General features: G+C 36.9%; 1 protein-coding gene across 1 annotated transcript in view; it reads right to left on the minus strand.

Moving 5' to 3' along the window:
- The window catches only part of kcnj3a (potassium inwardly rectifying channel subfamily J member 3a), a gene marked incomplete at both ends in the record, with an annotated part of 91,925 nt that extends 67,267 nt beyond the window's left edge, over positions 1-24,658 (minus strand). The window contains 2 exons of the mRNA XM_081367831.1: positions 22,460-22,676; positions 23,996-24,658. Of these exons, the coding sequence (XP_081223957.1) occupies positions 22,460-22,676; positions 23,996-24,658 (880 nt within the window). The remainder of the gene's footprint in view (positions 1-22,459; positions 22,677-23,995) is intronic.
- Between the last annotated feature and the right edge of the window lie 383 nt (positions 24,659-25,041).

Genomic DNA, 25,041 nt, shown 5'->3' on the forward strand with positions numbered 1-25,041 from the left:
TAATTCTTCTAATGTCTAATTAAAACGTCTACTAATTTATAAAACTGATCAGAGACACTCGTTCATTGGTTATCAGTGACTCCTATTGATTCCTGGGTTGACAGAGATCATTGTCCCCAGCGGTGAACCTTTGAAATTTCGAAGTGTTTCGAAACATGTCGAAACAGTTATGACATAATGAAGCCCCGTTTACTGAAATCACATGACTCTGGCAGTTTGATACATGCTCCGAACCACTGATTCTGATCTGATCAGTAGCACACCATTTGTACACATCAAGACAAATGACTTGTAGAGAAGTATTAAATTAGTATTCCTGTTTTAGGAAGTGTGTATGGCTGTTGTGCTTTTTTATCAAATATGGTTTTGTGATTGTTAATTTTTTTTAGTTTGTTTGTTTGTTGGCCCATGACTAGTCAGTTACACTTTTTAAATGGTTCATATTTTGTACTATAGCTAGGCCATTACTTACAGCTTTGCATATATTGTAGCTAAAGAGGGGAGATAATCACTCTTATTTGTACAGGTGTGGTGCATGTTCGAGTTCTGTGTGGTGTTTTTTTTTGTGTGTGTGTGTGTGTGTGTGTGTGTGTGTGTGTGTGTGTGTCTGTGTGTGTGTGTGTGTGTGTGTGTGTGTGTGTGTGTGTGTGTGTGTGTGTGTGTGTGTGTGTGTGTGTGTGTGTGTGTGTGTGTGTGTGAATTAGTGTGGTGTGTAGGGAAATTTTAATTTCTTTTGGGGTTTATTGTATTTTTTTTTTTCTTTGTTTTGTGTGTGTGTGTGTGTATCTTTTGAAGTTTTATGTTACCCTCTTTAGATGCTTGTATTGCCATCTTTTATGACCAAGTTTGGCCAGCTTTTAAGTGAAATCAAATGAAACCAGAATCCAAGTATTTAATAAAAGTAATGTTTTGTAATGTTTATATTAATTTTGCTTTAAGTATATTCATTGAATTGAATAGCTGTGCAGGGAAACCCTCAGGTGATCTGGGATCTCCAACCCAAATAAATTGGAGTGGCAGAGTCAAGAGCAGTTAAACATACCCCTTTGGCCCAATAGACCTTTCACACAATAACCGGAAATACATAATCGTTGCGGAGTTCCTGTCACAGAGTCTACACAACTTTGCTAACGGATTTGCCAAATATTACATTTGCCGACGTTACAAGACTCGTGAAGGAAAACTCTTGTCACCAAAAAAAAAATCACTAAAGAGTACACATTTTTCCACGAGGAATTTGTCCATAAGTATCAAGGTAAGTAGAGAGCGATCAGGCTAACTGTTGCTGAACTGTTAACTAGAATGACAAATCATTAGCGTGTCCACTTAGACATAATGTATGTATAGTATAGAGGATATAGACTACTTTACTAAAGCATTATAGTCTGCTTTTAATGAAGCATTATGGTAGTGAACGTCTTGTGTGTAGCGACAATAATGTTAGCCGAATACTATCATCATCAGTTAACATTTTTCTCTGGCAATGTCTGTGTTTATGTGCGTGTGTTTGCATGTCAGTATCAAATGTAGTGTACGGGCAGGTTTTTGTGAGGGCTAGATGCTACCCATCTCAGAGGAAAAACGAGGAGCCTCACAAACTAGAGGTTTGACCACTGAGTGCACAAGTTCCCTGTTCGTATGGTGGCAACCTACGCTTCTTACTGCCGTTGCAGTACTGTTCACTCGCTGCAGTTGCAGCTCTTTCTGCTGAGTTTCTGCACAGCTACAAGTATTGTATATTGACAAGCTGTTACAGCGATTGAAGAAGGCAACGCACTACTCTACCATGAAGACATAACGTTACAGGAGGTGGAATTTCTTACCTGCGGGCGGCAGCGTCGCATAATCGTGGTCCAGTTTCGAAGCTTTCTTTGCTATTTCCTTTATCTCGACTCCTACAGACATTAACGGCTGCCGTTTTTGGCACCGCTCATACATAGGGTCCCTTTTTCCTTTAGGGGTGAAATCGTTCCAAAGAAAAAGGCTAGGGACAGCCTCTGGTTTCAAGCAACGAACAGTGATCCCTAAAACGTAGTCATCTGATGTGAAGTGTCTGCTGCAGACATAAGTGCTCCACTTTTTAATTGTAAAGTTTGGTCCTTCATCCCTCCGGATAGCCAGAATCCATTTCCGTCGAACTTCACCATCAACAGGGAAGGAATGAAATGACAGATATGGTTGCTTTTGTAATAACAAGAACAGCCCGGTACGCTACAATAACTCTTGCTCATTGCTTGCGCCATTTGTTTACATGTTGCCCTGACCAGAGAGGAAGATTACCACGACGATTGCGTATTTCCGGTCACAAATACAAAAGTTGTGTGAAAGGTCTATTACATTTGTTAATTAGTTACCATGGTTTTTGATTTGCCCTCAAGGTGTTCCACATATGTCTAGTTAATTGTCTTGTTTAGTCCCTAGTGCAGGAGTATTCAACTGATGGCCCGCCAATCATCTCCATCCGGCCCAACGGCACCAACCTCCCTCCTCCTCTTTTCCTGGCGGTGCGGCTAAATATTTAAGATTAGCCTATATTAAATATCAGTATATTAATTTCAATATGCTATTCTTCATTAAGTTAAGTAACAGAATCAGATTTAACAATTATTTTGACCAATTATAAAAATAAAGTATAGTCCTACGAAGCTATTTTTATCAGAGCATGTGAGCAGATAGCAGGGAGTTGATCAGTGAACAAGAGGGTAGGTTCATTTTACCAGCGTTGCCCAGCACAGCTCTACCACATCATGTTACAGCACAGTAGGGCTATTGCAAAAAGAAATTTATTGTCGGCACATTTTTTGAGCAGACTTTGCTTTTCCAGTGAGAGTGAGCGTTACATGAGTGAAGCATTTGGGCCGTGAGCGACTGAGCAGAGCGTGCAGCGCCCACACAGAGCGGAACATTGAGCAGAGAGAGCAGCGTACACAGGGGGGCAAATTCCAAACGGAAGTGAGATTCCCTATATCCTACTCGCTTTGAAGGGCAAAGCCCTTGAAATGAGGACTTTGGAGAAAGCAGGACACTTGCGTGCCATTATGAAGCCGTTTGGAATGCATTTGATGAATGAAGCAATGAAAGACAACATACCGGTATTTCCTCATCTTCAACCGGTATACAACGCATGTGTGTGTGTGTGTGTCTATTTTACACTCTTGATGGTTTAGAGTTTAACCCGTTCACTCCTGTGTGGTTTTGCATGCATTACAGCAGTGGTTCCCTTTAAAAATAAAGAAATAAAAACGTTAAGATAAAAAAAAAAAAAACGTGCAATGAAAAACACCTGCAATAGTTTCACTTTGTAATGTCATTATTTCATATAACACTAAAATAGAATCATAATACAGAACTGAACTTTTAATTTAAATAAACAAAAATGTTTCAATATTTCAGTGATGCTTTGGATGAACAATATATAAAAGCGCCTCACATCACAAGCTCAGATTCTTGTTCGTCTTCTCACCGGAACATGCACAGAAGCGGAGTTGCTTGCGCATTCGCAATAGCAGCTTGTGATTCGGTCAATTCTATGTTGGGCTTGTTCCAATGGTGACAAGTCAACGGTCTGAAGAAGAATGATTCAGTGTAATAGCCATTCAATGCCACTTTTTTAAGGCAGAGCACTAACCGCTATTCACGCACTTGAACGCCGGTGCAATGGCTGTGTTTTTGTTTGTTTGCTTGTTTTTTTTGCTGATCTCCTGCGCACACTTTGAGAACCACTGCATTACTGCTTTTTCTGTCAATGTGAAATAAAGGCAAAATAAAGGCATATAACCAGTTAATTTGTAGGGCACTGACAACATATTTTTATATAATTAGTTTAATAATTATGTTAATAAAAAAATAAAGGCCATAAGATAATTACTTCTGGACTAACAAAATTGTAACTTCACACTTAATTGAAACTGGCCTATGACATCCTATGACATGAAATTTGAAGTGTTAATGATCTCATGGATGTGGCTGTTGTGGTTCATGGTCATAGTGGCACATAGTGGCATTGGTCAGCTTTTCAGGGAGGCCAGAGGGCAAACTGACAGAGTTGTGGCTTGATTTTGCAAATGCACATGGCTCCAATCCACATAAATTGGTACAGCTTACACTGGCCAAATACCATGTCCCCAGAGTCACAGACCTCATCGCTAGATACTGATACTAAATACCTGTTTGCATCACAAGAGAACTCGCATTGTCCCCTCTGGTTTTCCCTCACTTATGGTTCAGGTTCATCGCCAGTAAATGTGGCGAACAACTTTGATGTAGTCATTTTATATTTCCTGCTTTAAATGCATATTGCCCGCAGAGCACAGTTTACCTAAAGCCACCTAAAGAGTTGGCGGTGGCACCGGGACTTGGACCTATCATCGCTGCTTGCAACTATATTTTGACTTTGTTTTCATTAAAGAACTGCTTGCGAATAGATCCAGCAATTTATTTTCATTTGTGCCTCAAACCCCTTGCTGACACTAAAACAGATAGGTCAGAGCTGATACGAAATTTATTTAGAGACCATTAAAGCATAATGGGTTATGTGCATTCAACAACTCCATGCTGTCAAGTAAGAAATTCAAAACATTGAAAATGTCTGGCAAATTATAATTTTGTAAATTTGTATATATTTTTGCTATTATACTGAATCCCTTCAGCGTCAGCGATCCTGAAGTCACATGTGCAACTTAGTCCAATCCTGATTGGTGCAACCTCATCCGTGACACGCGCTGGCAGAATGCGGAAGCTATAAAGGAGTCATTGTCACAACTGTTGTCAGCCTTCTGATCGGCTGAAGCAAGCCGCTCTCAGGTGTGCAGGAAGCATGGCAAAGGGACGCAGCGTCTCGTTCCCTTCTCAGGGAACCATGGTTACATGGGTAACCTGAGACGTTCCCTTTCGAGGGAACTCGCGCTGCGTCAAATGACGACACTTTGGGGAATGATATGTCCACTTCACCATGCTGACGAAAGTCTGTCCCGGTGTGAAATGAGGCACAACTCAGGACATGATTGCTTGAGACCCTGGAGTCACCGGAAGGTCCAAACTGTCCCGACCACAGTGCCTTTGAAGAAGCCATGCTTCGGGTGGAATGAGCTCTAACTGACAGAGGTGAGGGCAGCCCGCTCACCTCATAAGCCAGCTTCAACGATCCACCTCCTTACGGTCTGTTTAGTAGCCGGGCAGCCTTTTTAGGGGGCTCGAAGCATACCAAAATCTGGTCAAATTTTCTCCTTCATGTCCTTTATGGCTAAATGAACATTCAATTCATGGGCAACAGCTCTGGTGGACATTCCTGCAGTCAGCATGCCAATTGCACGCTGCCTCAAAACTTGTGACATCTGTGGCATTGTGCTGTGTGATAAAACTGCACATTTTAGAGTGGCCTTTTATTGTGGCCAGCCTAAGGCACACCTGTGCAATAATCATGCCTAATCTAGATGGATTATCTCGGCAAAGGAGAAGTGCTCACTAACACAGATTTAGACAGATTTGTGAACAATATTTGAGAGAAATAGGCCTTTTGTGTACACAGAAAAAGTCTTAGATCTTTGAGCTCAGCTCATGAAAAATGGGGGCAAAAACAAAAGTGTTGCGTTTATAATTTTGTTCAGTGTATAAACAAAACATAACATAAAAGTCCAGGCCTGGCACTATCTTGTCCTTCACTGTCGTCGCTCCTCCTTTTATGCTTCCGTAGCTCCTCCTTGAGAGATACGATACTGGTGCGTCGGCAGGTGTTGCTCATCAATCATGCCACCGGCCTTGCGCCGTTCTCTCACTGCCCTCAGCCTCGTCCTGCTAGCCACAATGACATTTTAAAGTAGAAAGACTGAAATAGTATTTTCTTTTCGAACATACTCCAGTTATCTTTGCCAAACTATGGTTTCATCTGTAGAAGATCTTGAGAGTCTTCTGGAGAAGGCAGGAGATTCCTAAGCAGTGGAGAGTGGCAGAGGAGTGTGGATCCCAGAGGAGGAATCCCTTTACTTTCATTTTGTTGATGGTTTATTTTTGGATTATTAAAGTTTGTTAAATGTTCACCGGTTCCCGCCTCCTCCTTCCCACATCAACTAACCTCGTTACATTGGTGCCGAAGCCCGGGAGAAACGAGGGACATTCTGTCGGAGAGCCCTCGCTGCTGAGGGGGATCGCAGTGCTGAGGAGGTTGGACCGCCGATGGCTGCCCGAGGCAGTGGTTCTGAAGCGATTGAACAGCAGGTGGGACAGAGAGCTCAGTACCGTGCTCCTGAGTTCGGGGAGGGGTGGCTGCCGTCCACGAGGGAGTGGAGGAGTCGCTGCCCTCGACCAGAGGAGCCACCGCCGTCCGCCAGGAGGCAGAGGATTGTCGAGTCATCCCCCATAGGATGAACAGTCCCATCGCATGGCATTGCTGGTTGAGGATTGAGTGGCAGTGTGTCCGGGAACCGGCCGAAGATTTTTTTTCCTCTCTCTCCTCTCTCGGCTCTGTTGGGAGGGGGAGGGGGAGGGGGAGGGGGAGGGGGAGGGAGGGGGGGGGGGGTAGAGCGCAGTCTCGTGAGTACCCCCTGGCCTGCGAGGGTTAATGGGGGTATGTGGCAACCAGGACGAGGCAGAGGGCCGTGAGAAAAATGTATTTGTATCCGTAAAACCGGTCTCGTATTTCTCACAGAGGAAAAAAAGGAGGAGCGACGACAGTAAAGGACGAGAGAGGACCAGGCGTAAGCTGCGTCCGAAATCGAATACTTCCCTACTATATAGTATGCGAAAAACAGTACGCGAGCAGAGTAGTATGTCCGAAATCATAGAATTCGAAAAACAGTAGGCGAGAAGTACCCGGATGACCTACTACATCCGGCGAGATTCTGAAGTGCGCATACGATGGACACTTTACTATCCCATGATGCCACGGGAGAGGAGTTGTCGGCGTTATATTTGAAAATGGCGGAAAACGGAGACGCGGCTGTTTTCAAGTGTAAGTACTTTACAAAACACTTTTTGTTTATTTGTGGTTAAATTGTATTCGTTTAACATCATATAAGTAAACGACTGACTTGTTAAAAGTTTAAATAATGTAAGTCGAGGGTACAAGTTTGTGAATTGGCTGCAAAATGACAATTTTATCATTATTATTATTACCGAACAGAACGAGCTAATGCCTGTCAGCTAAGTTAGTTAACACTGTTTTATTTAAACACCGACGTTGTTTCTCAGTTAAATGAGAGAGTTACAAAACTTGTATTTTTTAATTTTACAACGATTTTATTTCTCCTTTACCAGTGTTGATATGTAATATGTGTTGGCTACGTAGCAAGCTACTGTTTCAAGTGTAACGTACCTAAATTTGTCCATGTAACATTAATATTAATATAATAATGTAGATTGACCATGGTTCATCACTACACTGTTAAAAAAAAACTGTGAAATTTACAGTAAAAAACCGGCAGCTGTGGTTGCCAGTATTTGACCGTAAAAAATAAGGTAGCAACCTTTTATGTTTTACGGGATTTAAATTTACGGGCAAAAAAACACAATGTAAAAAAAAACCTGTGAAATTTACGGTAAAAAACGTCAGCTTGGTTGCCAGTATTTTACCGTAAAAAAATATGGTAGCAACCTTACTTAACCCTCTGGGGTCTAAGGTGTTTTTGGGGTCCTTGAGATGTTCTGACATGCCTGACATTTTTTGCTTTTTTCAGTTGCTTATAAACATGTTAATGGCAAAAAAAAATTACACACTATTTAGCACAAACAGGGCTACCATGAAATGTGAGCAACAAGAATGTACATGTCTGCATTTTTGAGAGAATAATGTTTATGCATGGTTATTGAAAAAAATAAAAACTAAAGTTTCTGAAATTAGGCCATAAAACACATTCTAAATATGTGCCAATAAGACTTTTGTCTAAAAGATGTCATCGCCTAGTGTTTTTTCTTCAAAATAAAGAGAAAATCACCCTGCCTTATCATTCACATAACACAATACATTGATTTTAATTTTGCAAAGCACTTTCTGTTTGGAAAGGCCATATGCGGAGTGGGTGTCAACGGTCATGTATATGTAGTGGTTCACACCTTAGGAGACAATGGGGCCTGCATACTTAATTAGCCATTCATTCAGGTGAGTCACTGAGCCACAAGAATGCAAGAGCAACAGTTGGAAGCATCTCAATTCTTTTTTATTTTTCCACATATTGTGCTTGCAATTTGGCCTATAATATCCAAGGAAAACATGTCTAGTAATTGTGCAGTTAATTCTCATACTGTATTTTCAGTTTTGGAATATTTATCTTCTCCCCAAATTTGTCAATAATAAAACACAATAAAAGTTATTTAAAGAAAAGGCTTATATTTACCTTTTAATAGTTTGTTTACATCTACCTTGTAAATATATTTTTTTATTAAAAAGGTTACAATTACAACAACAATTCAAGTGTAATCTTTCTTTGTAAAAACTAAAGTATACATTTTATCAAACATATTTCAAAGTTAAGGATTTGATTGATTATTTGATAACTTTATTTTTGACAAAACATATTATATTTAACATAAGCAAATATTGGCAAACAAAAGCTTATTTGAGGTGGCAGATATTTTACAGTAAAAATGTATAATCTATCCAAAACTAATCAACGAAATGTTGTCTTTCATATGTCTGTAACATAGGTCTTTCATTTTTATTATAAGAAATATAAATGTTAATTTGCAGTTTAATACGTTGCTTATACAAATACATTTTATTTCAACATATTTTAGTCGATATTTACTGAGTGTAGCAATACAGTTTGCTAAAACCGAAACATTCATACACAAACAGAAACGCCTGACTGTAACGTTGTTTTTATGAAATATTAGGTCATATAAATGTTAATTTTCAGTTTAAAACGTTGCTTATACAAATAGCCTACATTTTATTTCAACATAGGCTATTTCTGTCGATTTTTACTCAACTCAGTATAGCAATACAGTTTGCTAAAACATCATCATTCATTCACACAGAGACGCAATTTAAATTTAAACTGTCTTTTTGCGAGCTGTGATAAACAGCGCGCATCTCTGCGGCTGCCGTTCATTCATTCACAGAAACGCGATTAACTTGAGAAGGAAAAAAAAACTTACTACATATTCGGATCCTCTCTCCTGCAATACCCGCACTCTGAGGTAGATTTTCCATTATTAATATTTCTCACAGCGCTGCCAGATGGTGTAAACACGTAGGCTACAATGATCTTAATAAACTTGTTTTCTCGAGCTGAGATGGGGGCGTTCACAGGTTTGCTTGGTTTGCCTCAGTAGTTTGCGTTTGAATAGCACGCGCTCTCCGTGGGCGTCACATTACCTTTGAATTAGCTCTAATGAGCTCGACTGGGTTCGCTCTCTTTTAATACAGATTTCACAAGATGAGAATATTTGTTTTTTATATAAATTACCTCATTTAAAAGCATAGAATTCAAGCTTCATGTCTGTGTATCTGTATGTCTGTTTGACTGAGTATTCGTTGAGTTACAGTTCATTTTCGGACGCGTTTCAGAATGGTCTTCACTGACAGAGAGAAGGCAGAACTCGCATCACGTTTATTTTTCTTTATTTGGCAAAAAGCACAACACTTTGTTTTTATTGTGAGTATACACAAAAATAATACACATTTAACAGAATCGATTGATGTATGAAACTTGCTTGTAATATCAAAGTCCACAGAGCAAAATTAATTTCTTTTGAACTGAACTGAAAAAAAGCGAGCTGGTATCGCCGACGATACCGTCGACCCCAGGGGGTTAAAAAAAAAAAAAAAAAAAAAAACCTTCAGCAGGATTTAAATGTGTGGTAAAAAAAACATCAGCTGTGGTTCCGAGTACTTTACCATAAAAAATACAGTAGGAACCTTTTAGTTTTCACGGGACAACCGTTATATTACATAAACCGATAAATGTTATCATTAAATTTCATTAAAGTATTAAAGTCTGCTTTATATCTTTGTAATATACTGATAACCATCATAATAGCTCAAGTGGTAAAAAAGAAAAAAACACGATGATTTAAGTATACCATTAGTTTTCCACAAACTGAGACACATGTTAATATATAGAAGGTGCACAGTGTCATACACACAAAACACCATCATGGTGACACACACACATGACTCCAAATAATGCCATAAACATTCATTAAACAATATATGATGTAATATAAACCCCAAATGTATAAAACTGATAACAAAAACCACGAAGAAACATAATTATTTAAATGAAATAGCATCAAATATGAAGTGTCACACAGGGAATTCTGGGAATGTCCATTTAGAGAAACAACAGGAACAGAAAACAGAGACGAGCAGAAACACAAGAACTACAACTGACTTCAGCCACAGCCTTAGATGAAATCAACTGAAGATAAAAAACATTAAATCAGTGAAGATCTCAGCAGAGGAGGATTAAACTCCACAAACAGCATTACCAGCTTCACTTATTACTGACCAGACTGACTTTATTTCTGTCAGACATCTACAGTTCTGTTTGAGAATTAACAGAGGTTTAGATGTTGATGATTTATTGTTTCATTTGAAGCCACCATGATGGAGATCAGTGACTGCTTTTGTTGGGCTCTTGACCCTTGACTTTCTGACATTAGTTTTTCTCTGCCTGCTGTAACTCTGTGTTTATAAGACATGTTGATTATGGCTAGGATATCAAAGAGAAAATGTATCATGTGCTGTTGGTTGTGTATCAGTGATGGCAATCACCATGTTTGATTCACTGAGCTCTTATCTTTGATTATATGTGATATTAATTTTACATTATTGATAGTAGTAGCCCTATGATTCTACAGCATGTGATCCATCATTGCTGTGATATTCAGAAGAATTTTTAAAACATTGTGTACGATATAAGTTTGAACTGCTGTATCTTTCAGACACACACAGACATCAAGAATCAGCATATGAATCTCAACAATGGTGATGATAAAAGTGCAGTGCACTTGATGGAGCCTCCAATCAAAACTCATCAGTATCTCCCAGCATGCATTGCAGCAAGAATACATTATGCTGAATTGCCTTAGTATTTTCTTTTATTATTATATCTGCTTTTATTTTTGATGTTGTTTTTGTTGCAGCTTTTTAGTAGCTTGTTTTGTGATGTTCAGAGTTGTATCTGATTATTGTGTTGATTGTCACCGTTGTTGAGATTCATATGCTGAATCTTGATGTCTGTGTTGTTTTAAATCAAGCAGTAGTTCAAAACTTTTTTTCTACACCATGTATTTTTAAAGTTCTTCAGATTATCTGTTGCTCACTGCTGGCTTACAGAGATATTATATTCAATAATATGAAATATTTATTTTTAATATTATAATTAATATTATCACTTTGCTCATAAAGTGAGAGATAAGACTCTTTATGAGATCAGTGAATCAGGCCACAATATGACGATTATCTCATCATTAACCTGCCATCATCACCTGGTCACATTTTCTCTCTGATTTTCATGCCATAACGTTTGTGTTATATAACCACAAAGTTAAGGCAGTCAGAATATATCTAAAGTTAAAAAGTCAAGGGTCAAGAGCCCAACTAAAGCAAACACTCATCTCCATAATGGTAACTTCAAACTTTATTATTTTCAATAAAACATCAACGTCTGAACCTCTGGTAATTCTCAATAATTAGATTACAGGAAACCACAGCTGGCAGGTTTTTATTTTTTATTTTTTATATAAAAGTTCAGTTCAATGTTCAATGCCATAAAACCTAAAATAGTACTACCGTATTTTTTACGGTAAAGCACTTGCAAGCTGCTAGTTTTTTACCGTAAACTTTAGTTCAGTGCCGTAAAAGCAAAAAAAATTCTAACGTATTTTTTACGGTAAATCGCTTTCAACCAGCTGCCAGTTTTTTACCGTAAACTTTAGTTCAATGCCGTAAAACATAAATATTTATACCGTATTTTTTACGGTAAAGTACTGGCAACCAGCTGCCAGTTTTTCACCTTAATTTTTAGTTCGATGATGTAAAACTTTGTAAAATTAGTAAACATTTGCTACCGTATTTTTTACGGTAAGGTACGGTAAATGCAACGGTAAGTTTTTTTTTTACAGTGTACTTCCAAAATCCGTACATTTAACAGTATATTAATGTAAAATTACATGAAATGTCCCGTGAGAGCTATTACAGTTTTTCACTGTATATAGTAAGGGTACATACCGTTAAGGAATTAACATTTTTTTTTGTTGCTTTTTTACAGTTTTTTACTGATAAAATTACGAACATTTTTTACAGTGTAATGTTAAATTCTGTGATGACCACACCTGTGTTCTTATAGAGTGGAGAGTGGCTAACGAAAGGGAGGAAAGAAAAGAAAGAGCGACGAGAGAGAGGAAAGATTCCTTCAGCTTTAAGAAATAATTGCTAAAAAAAAAAAATAATAATAAAGAAAACAAATGTTACACACTCTCTTTCCATTTATTTGTTAGTAAGTTCATTTTGTAATGCTGTTTTAGCAAGTTTTATTACACAACACTTAATTCCCAGGGATTTACAGTAGTTAGATTGTCAGTTGTAAAGTGTTTACACTTTGTTACTGTGACATTGAGTAATTAATATTTTTAAAGGGTGTTGTGTGTGCACTTATTTTATGGCAGATTCCAGATGTTTTTTGAAACAAGCAAATTGCAGGTATATCTGAAAAATATGAGAAAATATAGAGAAATACCCACACTCCAGACACCTTTAAAATGTATTTGCTTTATTTTTGTATATTATTTAACTTTTAAATGGATACAGAATACAAAGCTTAAAACAAAATCACAAAACTTTGGCACAAAGTAGCATAATAGAGCTTAAAGCACCAATAATTTTTCCTACCCAAATTTAAAGTAAATAATTTGTAAAAAATTAAGCTCGAATATGTAGCTAGAACACCAGCACCTCGGTGTCCTTTTTTTATACACACATACATACATATACATATATATATATATATGTATATATACACACAAACATACACACTGTGATATTGCATGAATGAATCAACAGAAATAAACACACACATACTATTGATTCATTCATGTTTATTCATAGATGGTAATATCACAAGCAGATGAATTACTTTTTCCTTACCAAAAATCAACATCTGTCATTGTTCACAGGTTTTTGTGTGTGTGTGTGTGTGTGTGTGTGTGTGTGTGTGTGTGTGTGTGTGTGTGTGTGTGTGTGTGTGTGTGTGTGTGTGTGCAACTGACGACGACTCTGAATTGTGAGCACGAACGACGTAAAAACGCAGACGAAAGCGGAGAGAAGAACTAAAAACATTGCTCTAAGTTGGTGCAGTCAGTGGAACGGGCTCTTTAAATTTTCGCGCTGATGTGACCGCGCATGTTACGTGACAATACCAATGTAGTACGTCCGGACTCCATTCATACTAACTGTATTCATACTATATAGAACGTACTTTTTTAACGGTCGCGAAGTACGTTCTAATTTAAATGTAGTACTTACTCACATAATACGCGATTTCGGACGCAGCCCTGGACTTTTATGTTATGTTTTGTTTATATGTGGCGGCAGTCGACCGTGAGGGGCTGCCACATTTACTTTCGTTTTGTTGTTGGTTTATTTTTGGATTATTAAAGTTTGTTAAATGTTCGCCGGTTCTCGCCTCCTTCTTCCTACAACAACTAACCTTGTTACATTCATGATTAATTAAAATGTGTTACTTGCCGTTTCTTTATTAATTTTGAAATTTACAAGCAAATTTGGTTCTACCAACCAAATGCTTTCTGTAGTTATTTATGAGTGTTTCACAATTTAGTAATTTAGAAATGCTTCAGCTTAGTGACAATTGTAGGATTTCGAGCCTGAACTGTGCATTACAGGTCCTGCAACAGCATTTCAATGTGGTTTAAGTCCAGACCTTTATTAGGACAGATGTCTTAACATTCTCCAGGAGATTTATCTGATGCTAAGCAGAATTCATAGTTCCTTCAGGCTTCCAGGTTCTATTGCAGCAAAACATGCCCAAAAGCACCATGCTTGACCTTGATGTCTACCAAAAATGCCCACTTTTTTAATCATCTGTCCATAAGACATTGTACGATCATCCCAGTACTACAATTGGGAGACGAGCTTCTGTGTTTCCAAGTAGAGCAATGGTCCACCTTGCTACTGTATTATATGCATTGTATGTATGTTGTATGTATGTATGTATTGTATGTATGTATAAGTGTGTATGTTTGTAAGTATGTTCATGTAAGTATATTTCTTGTAACATTTATTGCCTGATAGAGATTTAAAAAAAAAAGGCTTTTACTTTTTGACGAGTTACTGACTGAGTGTTCTAATGTTTGCAGTGCAGGTGGGCTAATCACAACATGTATGACTGTAAAACCCCATGAGCCCATCCCTGAACTCTGTACAGAACAAATCATTTATACAACAGAACAACATCAGCTGCACTGCTGAGCCAATTATTTTTCCCTCCCTCCTTTCTGTCTATGACAGATCCTTGGAAGATATTTTTCCTCACCAAACAGGGTTCACATGGGGTTGTGTGCAACTGCGCACCCTCAAATAATGTATCACCATTCACCCAAGCCATAGCAAATCCCTAAAGAGACAATTACCAAGCCATTTTCACCCGAAAGATGTCCCACAAACAGATACACACACACACACACACACACACACACACACACACACAAAATGCTACTACTCTCAGTTGTCTTCATCATCATGTCAGATAGGGGCTGCTCGTTCTTAAGCATGACCAGTCATTGTTGGGACTGGGGCAGCACAGACTGTCTAAAACATTGAGGGGTTGAAGCTAAATATTTAGATAAAAAAAAAGCACTATATATGTAACTGTTATTGTAGTAAATTATTGAATTGTATTGTAGTCAATCTGTATAATGAAATATTGTACATCCAGTAACAGTAAGCAGAACATAGTTTACTTCTAACTCACATAGTAAATGTTAAAATTAAGTGTCAATTTATGTGTTTTCGAGCGTCAGCATTGGTGTTCAGCTTGAATGCCACGAAAAACACAAACAACAACAAAACACATCTCAAATGGGAAAGAGCTTCGCGATTGACTGTACATATAGATTCAACAAGAAATCTGAGCTATCTTTTTACAGACTGCTGAAAGCCAAAAGAGAAGCAAATGGACTGCTGCAATTCTCAGAAACAATCCAGGCAGATAAATGTGGATTTGAAATTACCGTTTTGTGTCAGATATGTTGGATGTTGGGGTAAATTTATAACCTAGGTTATATATTGTATTTACAACTCATAGATTAAATATTTACCACCTTATTTTCTGTGTGACTGTAAAGTTTATTAAAGCATTTATTAAGCATTTATTAAAAAAACATCCATATGATGAGCCTTGAGTTCTACAACCAGTTTTCCTTACAAAGCAAGATTATATAGATAATTACTTAGTAGCACAAACGAGTTCTTAAATAAATTCAGCTTACAGCACAGAACTCAGTATTGTCTGCAATATCTGCATGGCGGTAACAGCTGACAGTTATCCAGATAACTTAAAAATATACTTAAACAACCAGAATGTCAATTGACGTTCTCATCATTTTATCCAATCTTGAAGTATGACGAAGCATAAATGTTTGTTTTTTTAGAGCATCGTTTCCAAGCAGCTTTACAGAAAGCTATAATGTTATGTCTAAAATGCCTTAGTATTTTTAGGGCTAGGCTATATATAACAATGTTATAAGTAATCATGCAAATTTATATCTACCTATATTGTATTTATTGTGCAGATAAAGCGTACACAGGCTTTGCTTTATATATTTCCCAGGCGTCAAATCAGACACATAAATGTCAGGAAACTCGATTCCTGGCCACATACCAATGTCCATAGACCACTGGTTCTTTGATAAGCTGGAAGGATCACTGTCGAGTCCAGCTGCCTTTAAATTAAGAAGATAATAATTTGGTTTACTCCAGTTTTCACAGTTTCCCCTATTAAAGGTGCCCTAGAATTTGAAATTGAATTTATCTTGGCATAGTTAAATAACAAGAGTTCAGTACATGGACATGACATACAGTGAGTCTCAAACACCATTGTTTTCTCCTTGTTATTTAAATCTCGTTTTTGAAAAACACCCCTGAAAAATCTCCAAATAACACCGACTCTGACGCAACAGTCGGGATCATTAATATGTACGCCTCCAAAAATTTGCATATGCCAGCCCATGTTCAAGGCCAGGCGGAACTGCGCAGCCGAATCATCGTCCGAATCATCATCTGAATCATTTTTCTTCGAGAGACATCATGGCTTGCAAACGAGCGAAGCAAGGCAGTTGCTCAGTGTTTGGATGTACAAATGAACACAAAGGTATTTTTTTAGTTCCTTCATCCGAGCCTCTGAAGAACCAGTGGGTTATGTGAATGTCTGATGTGTAATTGTTCAAGTTCAGACAGATAATCTTTCTCTCAAAGTCGTTCAATACTGTTTATGCATCAGTAAATCAAGCCAGTGACTAAACGATCAACTTCACGTTGTTTCTCTTAGTAGGATGAAAATAATCTTACTTAAACTGTAATCGGTCAAAGAACAATCCCTTTCCAGTCGCCCAAGCTGTCAATCACACAGCGCGAGTTTATCTGGACACTTGCCAAAACTCGTTGTGAAATCAATGACGCTGTTACGCTGCACAACGAAGCTCTTACTGTACGTACATCATGTTTGCATTGGTGAAATTATTAGTGAGAGTGCAGAAACTGTGTTGCAATGATAAGATCTTCATTCACGTGATCAACAGGCTTACACTGAAGTCTCACAGCAGCCAATCACAGCGGTGGGCATTTACACTGAAGTCTCACACAGACACGCCCCTTCAAACAGAGCGTTCAAATCAGAGGCTAAAATCAGGCTAGGAAAAATGCCTTTTATTTCTAAATTATAACAAATTTTGATCTAAAAAACATACTAACATTATAAGGGCACCCCAGGAAACATTCTAAAATAATAAAATAATCCATGCAATGGCACCTTTAAATCCAGTCATGTTGCAGTATGCTTTGCCACTCAGTCCTGGATAACTGTCAGCTGTTACTGTCATGCAGATATTGCAGACAATACTAAGTTCTGTGCTGTGAGCTGAATTTATTTAAGAACTCATTTGTGCTACTAAGTAATTATCTATATAAACTTGCTTTGTAAGGAAAACTGGGTTTGTCTAACATTATCCAAACATCCATCTTTGTAGAACTCAAGGCTCATCATATGGATGTTTTTTTAATGTTCTGGTGGGAAAATGACATCAATGCATACCCTCTATAGCCTGAGTTTGGGGTGTGACTTCTGTGGCAGGCAGGTTGAGCTAGAGGGTGTCGAGCCAGTGGGACAATGGCTGATGCGTTACATGGGAAAAGACATTTAGCTCCGGTTACAGAAGTGCAAGCCAAAATTAGCTGCATTTAGACCTTCAAAGATGAAACAGGTCATGAACACGTCAAAGTAACGGGGCATTGCAATGCAACACTCTACAATACAGAATCATCATGCACCCATTCGGAAAGACAAATAAACCAGTTTATGTTTACTCAGTCTCAAACAAATGTGCTTGGTGCAGATTAGGGATGTTCCTGAAGCCGAATACCTTATTCGTAAATGTACGGATAATGGCTTCAAAACGAATAACGAATTCTACCAAATAATAAAACAAATAATCAGCAGGCAGTCACTCTTCGTGTTTGCTCGATAACAGGTGAGCCTCGGGACAGCACAATATTATAGCAAACATAAACCTCTAAAATCACTACACAATGTGTTAACTCTATGAATGAAATGAGCACAAATCAAATTTACAAGTCAAATTTTGTTGTTGTTGTCGTCTCTGCGCATCTCTCAGAAATAAGAGCTTGGCAAGAGTAATAACTAAAATATTGCATCATACAGATTTTCTACAATCTGATATTTAAATGATTTAAATGTATTATGATATGATACACAAATGAACGAAATAAGCACAGAATGATTGCAAATCAGATAGTTGCTGTCTCTGCGTGTCTCTCAGAAACCATCTCTCAAGAGTAATATTAACTAAGATAGGCTACTGAATCATACACATTTTGGGCTAAGATTCCTTAGAAACGCTGCCAGAAGCTGGTGTCTGGTAATACATCTCGTTTGCAGCAGGTCATAACAGCAAAAGGGTGTTCTACTAAGTACTAAAGATGCTTGCCTTGAAGGGGTTGAATAATTTTGAGCCTGCAGAACTCATTAAAAGTTGCATTTTCAGTTGAATTTGGGGAAACCACTTGAAACATTTGTTGGTTTGAGCTATTTCAATTACATTTGTTTGATTTTTTAATTGCAAACAGCTGAAAATGTTGCCAATAAACCTGATTTGCAATGGGGGGTTAATCATTTCAGTTACAACTGTATATATGCACATGTATATAAAAATAGAAAGCTCAACCTCTGAAAAAAAAAAAAAAAAAAAAACCCAGAGTATAATGAAAGGTGTTGCTCTAAATTCCCTGAATTAAAATAAATTAGCTTAATTTCACTGAAAAATCTTTAGTATAGACTTTATCAGCAACAGCCTTGACAGTCTGGGGAGATTATTTTTCAAGACATTCAAAAGAGTGTGTGTAGTTTTATTTTAAAGAGGTCCTGCATACACTTACAAAATTTCTCAAATCAGCATGACGGTTTCAAAAATCTACTTCCTAAGCTTTTGTTGTTGTGTCAGAACTATTGAGGAATATTTGCTGAGCGAAGTAAGAGCTCTCAAAATAAACATCTACTTGAAAAAAAAGTGCTCTGTAAGTGTTTAAAAAAGATGAGGTTTGATGCTGATGAATGTTTCCTCATCTGTTTCTTATACAGTACAAATACACATGGATCACACCAATATAAATAGTGGCTGACTGAAATTTATTTTTCAACATCCAATGCTAAAGAGCAGACTCTGTAGAGAGCAGACGATATATATTTATGTAAATATATATTTAAACTAATATATTTTAATATTCTGAAATACACATAGGCCTATTGTATAATGAGTGCAGAATAACATTTTATTGCACAATATGTATTCACAGAAAATATTTGAAAACGTTTGATACATTGAGGAACTCACGCATCTGTTAACATGCCAAATGTGCATGGTTATTAATACCAGATATTTGTATATTTTATGATCACCTACTCACGTTTGAGTTGAGATTATTCTGGTCAGACTGTAGGAACTGCCAATATGAAATAAACTATCAATACTTGAACATAAAAGTACCTCTTTTCTGTATCTAATAAACCAATGTCAAGGCACTTTTGCTCTCTCTGTACCTCTGCCTCGTTCTATGTTTTGTTTGATGCACATTCTTGCTCTGCTGTCTGAAAAAAGTGCTTTGCACACACTTTTCAGGGCTTCATAACAATCATATGTTCAAAGGTTGCAAAAAAAAAAAAGGGGGGGGGGGGTTCAACGTGGGTTGCCATAGAAACAGTGTTAAAGCCACCAGTGTTCTTGGGATTCTGTGCTTTCAATGTTCATCAGTTATTAACGTTGTCGTTTGCTCATGCCACATTAAATGCTTGTCAAGTGATGTCTGAGATGTTGGGGATTGGACTTCTGCAGTGACTGAATCAATATCAAAGATATGTGAAAGATATAAAATGCACTGCACGGGTAATTTTTCAATCATTCTTCAGGACCAGTATATATAAATATCTCACATTTATGTTGACTCAGTTTAAAATGTATATATTTCAAAAGTAGTTCTTGTAGTTCAAGTAGAACATGGTTATAAAATGCATCAGTTACTAAAGTGTTCGCTGTTCACACACACACACACACACACACACACACACATATATATATATATATTTATATATATATATATATATGATAATGATGTATTGCTATTTCTGTTATAAATATTCGTATTATCACAGAAGAACTGGGATAAAAGTGTATAGTTTGGAAATAAACACTGATGTCTACATAAGCTATCAAAATAGAGTAAACCACCTTTAGAAAGTAACATGGCGCTTCAAATAACAATTGTATCGATTACATCGTTATGCCACTAGGTGGCGACAAGGGACAATAAAAAAAAAAGATTTGTCATTGAATCATTTATATAAGAGATTCGTTAAAAATAGTTTTGTTTTTTTTGTTTTTTTTTTACTTTAAAATAATGGTCCAAGGGCCTGATGTATAAACGTTTTGCCCGCACATATCAATGCCTTTTTTGTGCGTATGCAACGTTTATACATTAATTTTCCATGCACATATCAGGATTAAAAAAAAAAATAAACTAGGCGTAAAGTGTTTTAATGTTTTAACTACAGCGAGGATTGCTTGGTGCATGATAATTCTGCTTTGAATTGTGTTCTAAATAGCAGAACTAACAAAATATTTTCACACGAACAATGATGCACAGTTAATCCGTAATATATAGACAATATATAGTTGACATTAGGTTGTAAAACCTCTGCTGCACGCAGGTGCTGTTGGTGTCGTGCACAGACAGTCAGTAGCCTAATGATAACCATTTCCAGAGTCTTCCCAGTATTTTGAAAAATACTATTGTATTTGAAGGATAGAATTTGAAGGAAACGGTAAGATATGCATGTTTTAGTTTATAAAATGTTTTGTCAATGATGAGCCGAGTCAGAAAATTATTTAAAATAAGGCCTATCTGTTTCCATTAAAAATCATAGATTGAGAATAACTCTTCTCTGAAAACTTTCACTGAAATGTATTCTTTACAATATTTCTTTATTTATTCTAAAACAAGGCAAAGATACTGAATTACAGTATTTGTAGTAATGTAATGTAATGGCACATAGACCTTATCTCATATTTTCCTAATGTCTTGTGTTAAACATGGTATCACGTCGATGGGAATATGCATGGAAATGATATGCAGATGATGTTATGCATAGTAAAATGAGGCGATATAAGCTCCATATATGGTTATTTCAGGGAGGAGAAGGGGTGAAGATGCATGTACGCACAATCTTCCGCTGGGTCACAAGCTGACTGGGTTTTATAAAGGGAAACATAAATAAACATTCATTCAATGACAACCCTGACTGGGTTGTATACGCAAAATCTTGCTTTTGTATCTATGCACACTTTTAGGATGACATCTACGTAAAATTTTATACATGAGGCCCCTGGAGGAAGATAACGAGATATTGGAAAAGAGTACTGTATTTGAGACTTGCTTTGGGTTGTTGACAAAATGGCAAATCGGTTAACATGAAGGCAGTATCAATAAGCTGGCATGCTATTAGTCACCAGTTTTTTTAACACTATTACATTGAAAACTCGTAGTGCTGGCCAACCTCCAAACATCCAACAGTACTATTTTATGTTTGATAATATCTCAACATAACAGTTATCCTAAATACATAGAATATAATTATAAAACTGACAACCACCAGTTAAAATTAGCTTTATATATATATATATATATATATATATATATATATATATATATATATATATATATATATATATATATATATATATATATATATATATAGGATTTTCAAAAGCTAAGGCCAATAAAGTGTGTTCCAGAATGCAATACAAGTGCTTTTCTTTTTTCCTCAAGAATATTTGCTATTAAGCTCTGAGATTTTTTATTACCTTTAACAAAAAATAAAAGTAAATTGTAGCACACTGAGAGCTAAATGGACATAATAAACAACAATCAAATAAATATGAGAATCAGATATTTTTTTCTTTTTTTCTTTTTACAAGTAACTTTAAATCGTTATTTATTGACGTGTATGAACTACTGAGCCCTGTTAAATGTTATCTTTTCATCCTAAGGGATACACACTGACACCACACTGGTTTTACCAACTTCCCCAAGCAGCATGTCTACAATTACACTTCATTGCTGATCAATAGAAAAAAAAATCAATCATGTGCACTTCAAGGCCAGTGAGACCCAATGCCTCCTATTTTAGTAACTCGCTTTAACAGGATGTGGTAGTCTTTCTAAATGAATAAATAGTACAATGTCCCTTGTTCTTGTGCATGCAGCTTAAAGCTAAAATACTCTACACAACTTTTAAAATCAGAACAGATATGGACAGAATGTCAGAACATATACACTTGCTGACTTTGTAAATTGTTACAGAGATAAACTGAGCATCATACTCTAAATGACTGAGGATCACACACTACCAGTCATAATGAAAAAGAAATTACGCAGAAACATGCACTTAGTTTCTAAGAGACGCATGGAAAATGAAAACAATGTGTTCTAAAATCAGCTCAAAATATCAATATGTTTGATATCCTCTGATGGGTGGAAAGAAAATCTGAAGCTAAAAAAGTCTACTGCCCAGAATCTGCATACTGACTACTGACTAGAGTTGACTCATCCAGGCAGGACAAAGGTTGTGTAGTGTATTTAAATTTCAGAGGCCTTTTAAATTTAAAATCAAAATGCGAAAGACAATACAAGATTAAAGTAGCAGACGAAATAACTTACCGGTCGTTTCAACAATACCCTCCAAAATCACAACTATTTCAAACTGTTCCGTCTGCATTGATCGCTGAGAGAGCTCATAGAAGGGGCTCTTGGTGTCAATCACATGACAGATTGTGAGTGGTGACACGAGAAAGAGTTGGTCCGCTCCGGTGCTGAAACCCACATCCAGCTCCAGCTGATCCAGGGGGAGGAACTCACCCTCAGGTGTCTGTCGGGACTGCAGGAGCGAGAAGAGGGGAGACGGGGCGTAAACATCGCTTTACAAACTGTACGGTGAAGTGAGCTGTAAGGATACTAGACAGTCAGTCATCAAAGGAGAGACAGGTAGGAAATCAAATCAAAGTTCCTGGTTACTGTACGAGATTTTGGCCGGTGTACTTATATATAGGCCTGCATATAAGGCAGCCATTACCCATCTGGGTCTAAAGGACTGAAAACACATTTTCTGACGAACATTTTATGTTATTTATTTTTTTTACACTGTTCTTAGTGACATCTTTAACATTTAAATTAAATAAAAAAAACTTTTTTTTTTTTTTTTAAATAAGAGGATGCCAAGTAGCTGAGTCTCTAGATGAACAACAGAGGGCAGAGTAACACTTTCAACAGCTACAGTGTAGAAATTAACCACCAGTCAAAAGTTTGGAATTTTTTTTAATGTTTTTGAAAGAAGTCTCTTATGCTCACCAAGGCTGCATTTTTTTTGTTTGCAAATAAATATAATAAAAATACAATTAAAACAGTAAATTAATTGTCAAATATTATTACAATTTAAAATAACTGTTTTCTATTTGAATATATTTAAAATGGCATTTATTCTTGTGATGGTTGTGTGGAAACCATTTTTTTCAGGATTGTTTAATGAATATAAAGAACAGCATTTATTTGAAATAGAAATCTTTTGTGACATTAAAAATGTCTTTACTGTCACGTTTGATCAATTTAATGTGTCCTTGCTGAATAAAAGTTTTTTTTTTTCATTTTTTATCTTATTTACCGAACTTTTGAATGGTAGTGTATCACAGTTTCCACAAAAATAACAAGCAGCAAAAACTGTTTTAAACATTGATGCTAATGTTTCTTGAGCAGCAAATCATCATATTAGAATGATTTCTGAAGGATCATTTGACACTGAAGCCTGGTGCAATGATGCTGAAAATTCTGATTTGCCATTACAGGAATAAATAACATTTTAAATAAGTTATTTTAAATTGTAATCATATCTCACAATATTTCTGTTTTTTACTGTATTTTTGATCAAATAAATGCAGCCTTGTGAACATAAGATATGTTCATATAAGTATTTACATATGTAACATAAGTATTGGATATAATCATTTTCTTTACAGTGTCCATGTTAGACCTATTAGACAAAGATAGTTGCAAACACACAAAAAGTATATTTACATGCAGCTTCACAACATTAGTAGGCAAAAAATTACTGTATTTACATGCTGTTAATGTATATTACTCAGTACATACATGTCTAATTACAAGTTAACAATTTCTAAAATGTGACAAAAGGCAGGCTCTTACCTTGAGTATTTTGCACCGGATCTGTGCTGAAACCATGTGACTATTGCGCAGATTTCCCACCCTGAACATCAGCGTGAGTTTGCCGTCACGCATGGAGATGACTGCGTTTTCACTAAACATCAGAGTCTCGGCCCTCTTCTTTGGTTGAGACATCTTAATAAACATACAGCCTATTAAAAAGGCATCCACTATGGAGCCCAGGATAGACTGAAATAGGAAGAGAATGATTCCTTCTGGACATTTATCGGTGATGTATCTGTGGCCATATCCTATAGTGGCCTCTGTCTCAATGAAGAAGAGGAAAGCAGAGGGAAAGTTATAGACGTTGGCCACGCATGGCGTGTACTTATTATCGTGGACTCTGTACAGGTCACCTCTGATGTATGCAATGATCCACCACATTGAAGCCATGAATAACCAGGCCACTGTGTATGTGAGGATGAAGATGAAGAGGTTCCATCGCCATTTGAGGTCAACTAAAGTTGTGAATAAGTCTGAAAGATATCTGCTGGTCTCTCCACCCAGGTTTCCATGCTGGACATTACATCGTCCATTCTTGTCCACGAATCGCTGTCGTTTCCTCCTCTTGTCCTTCTGATGGCTGGAGGATTTGGTGGTCACTACCTGATAGTCGCTTCCAAATTTCTTACGAAGTGCAGACATTTTATCCTGCAGATACAGCAGTAAAACTATCATGACTGTCTGATATTTTAGCAGTGTATTAGACCAGTGTATTATCATGACCTTTTCAGAGGATAAATATGTTATAAGTAAAAACAAGACCACAGAAATAGAAGAGACTGAAGCTAGTTGTCATATGAAGAATTTATCACTTGGTCTTTATCTCTTACCGTTCAAGCATTTTGAGTCAAAAGTCAAATTACTGAAAGGCTGATATGTCAAGTCGGGGCAAGATTTCATGCGTGTTTTATAGTAAATTTATTCAGTTGATTTATTACAATTTCACCGGAACAGTAGTTTTATAGGTTACAGTTTATTTTAAGATCTGTCACAGTGTAATTACACAAATAAGTAGGGTACAATGG

This window comes from Scardinius erythrophthalmus (genome assembly GCF_964197995.2).
Source record: "Scardinius erythrophthalmus genome assembly, chromosome: 6".
NCBI lineage: Eukaryota > Metazoa > Chordata > Actinopteri > Cypriniformes > Leuciscidae > Scardinius > Scardinius erythrophthalmus.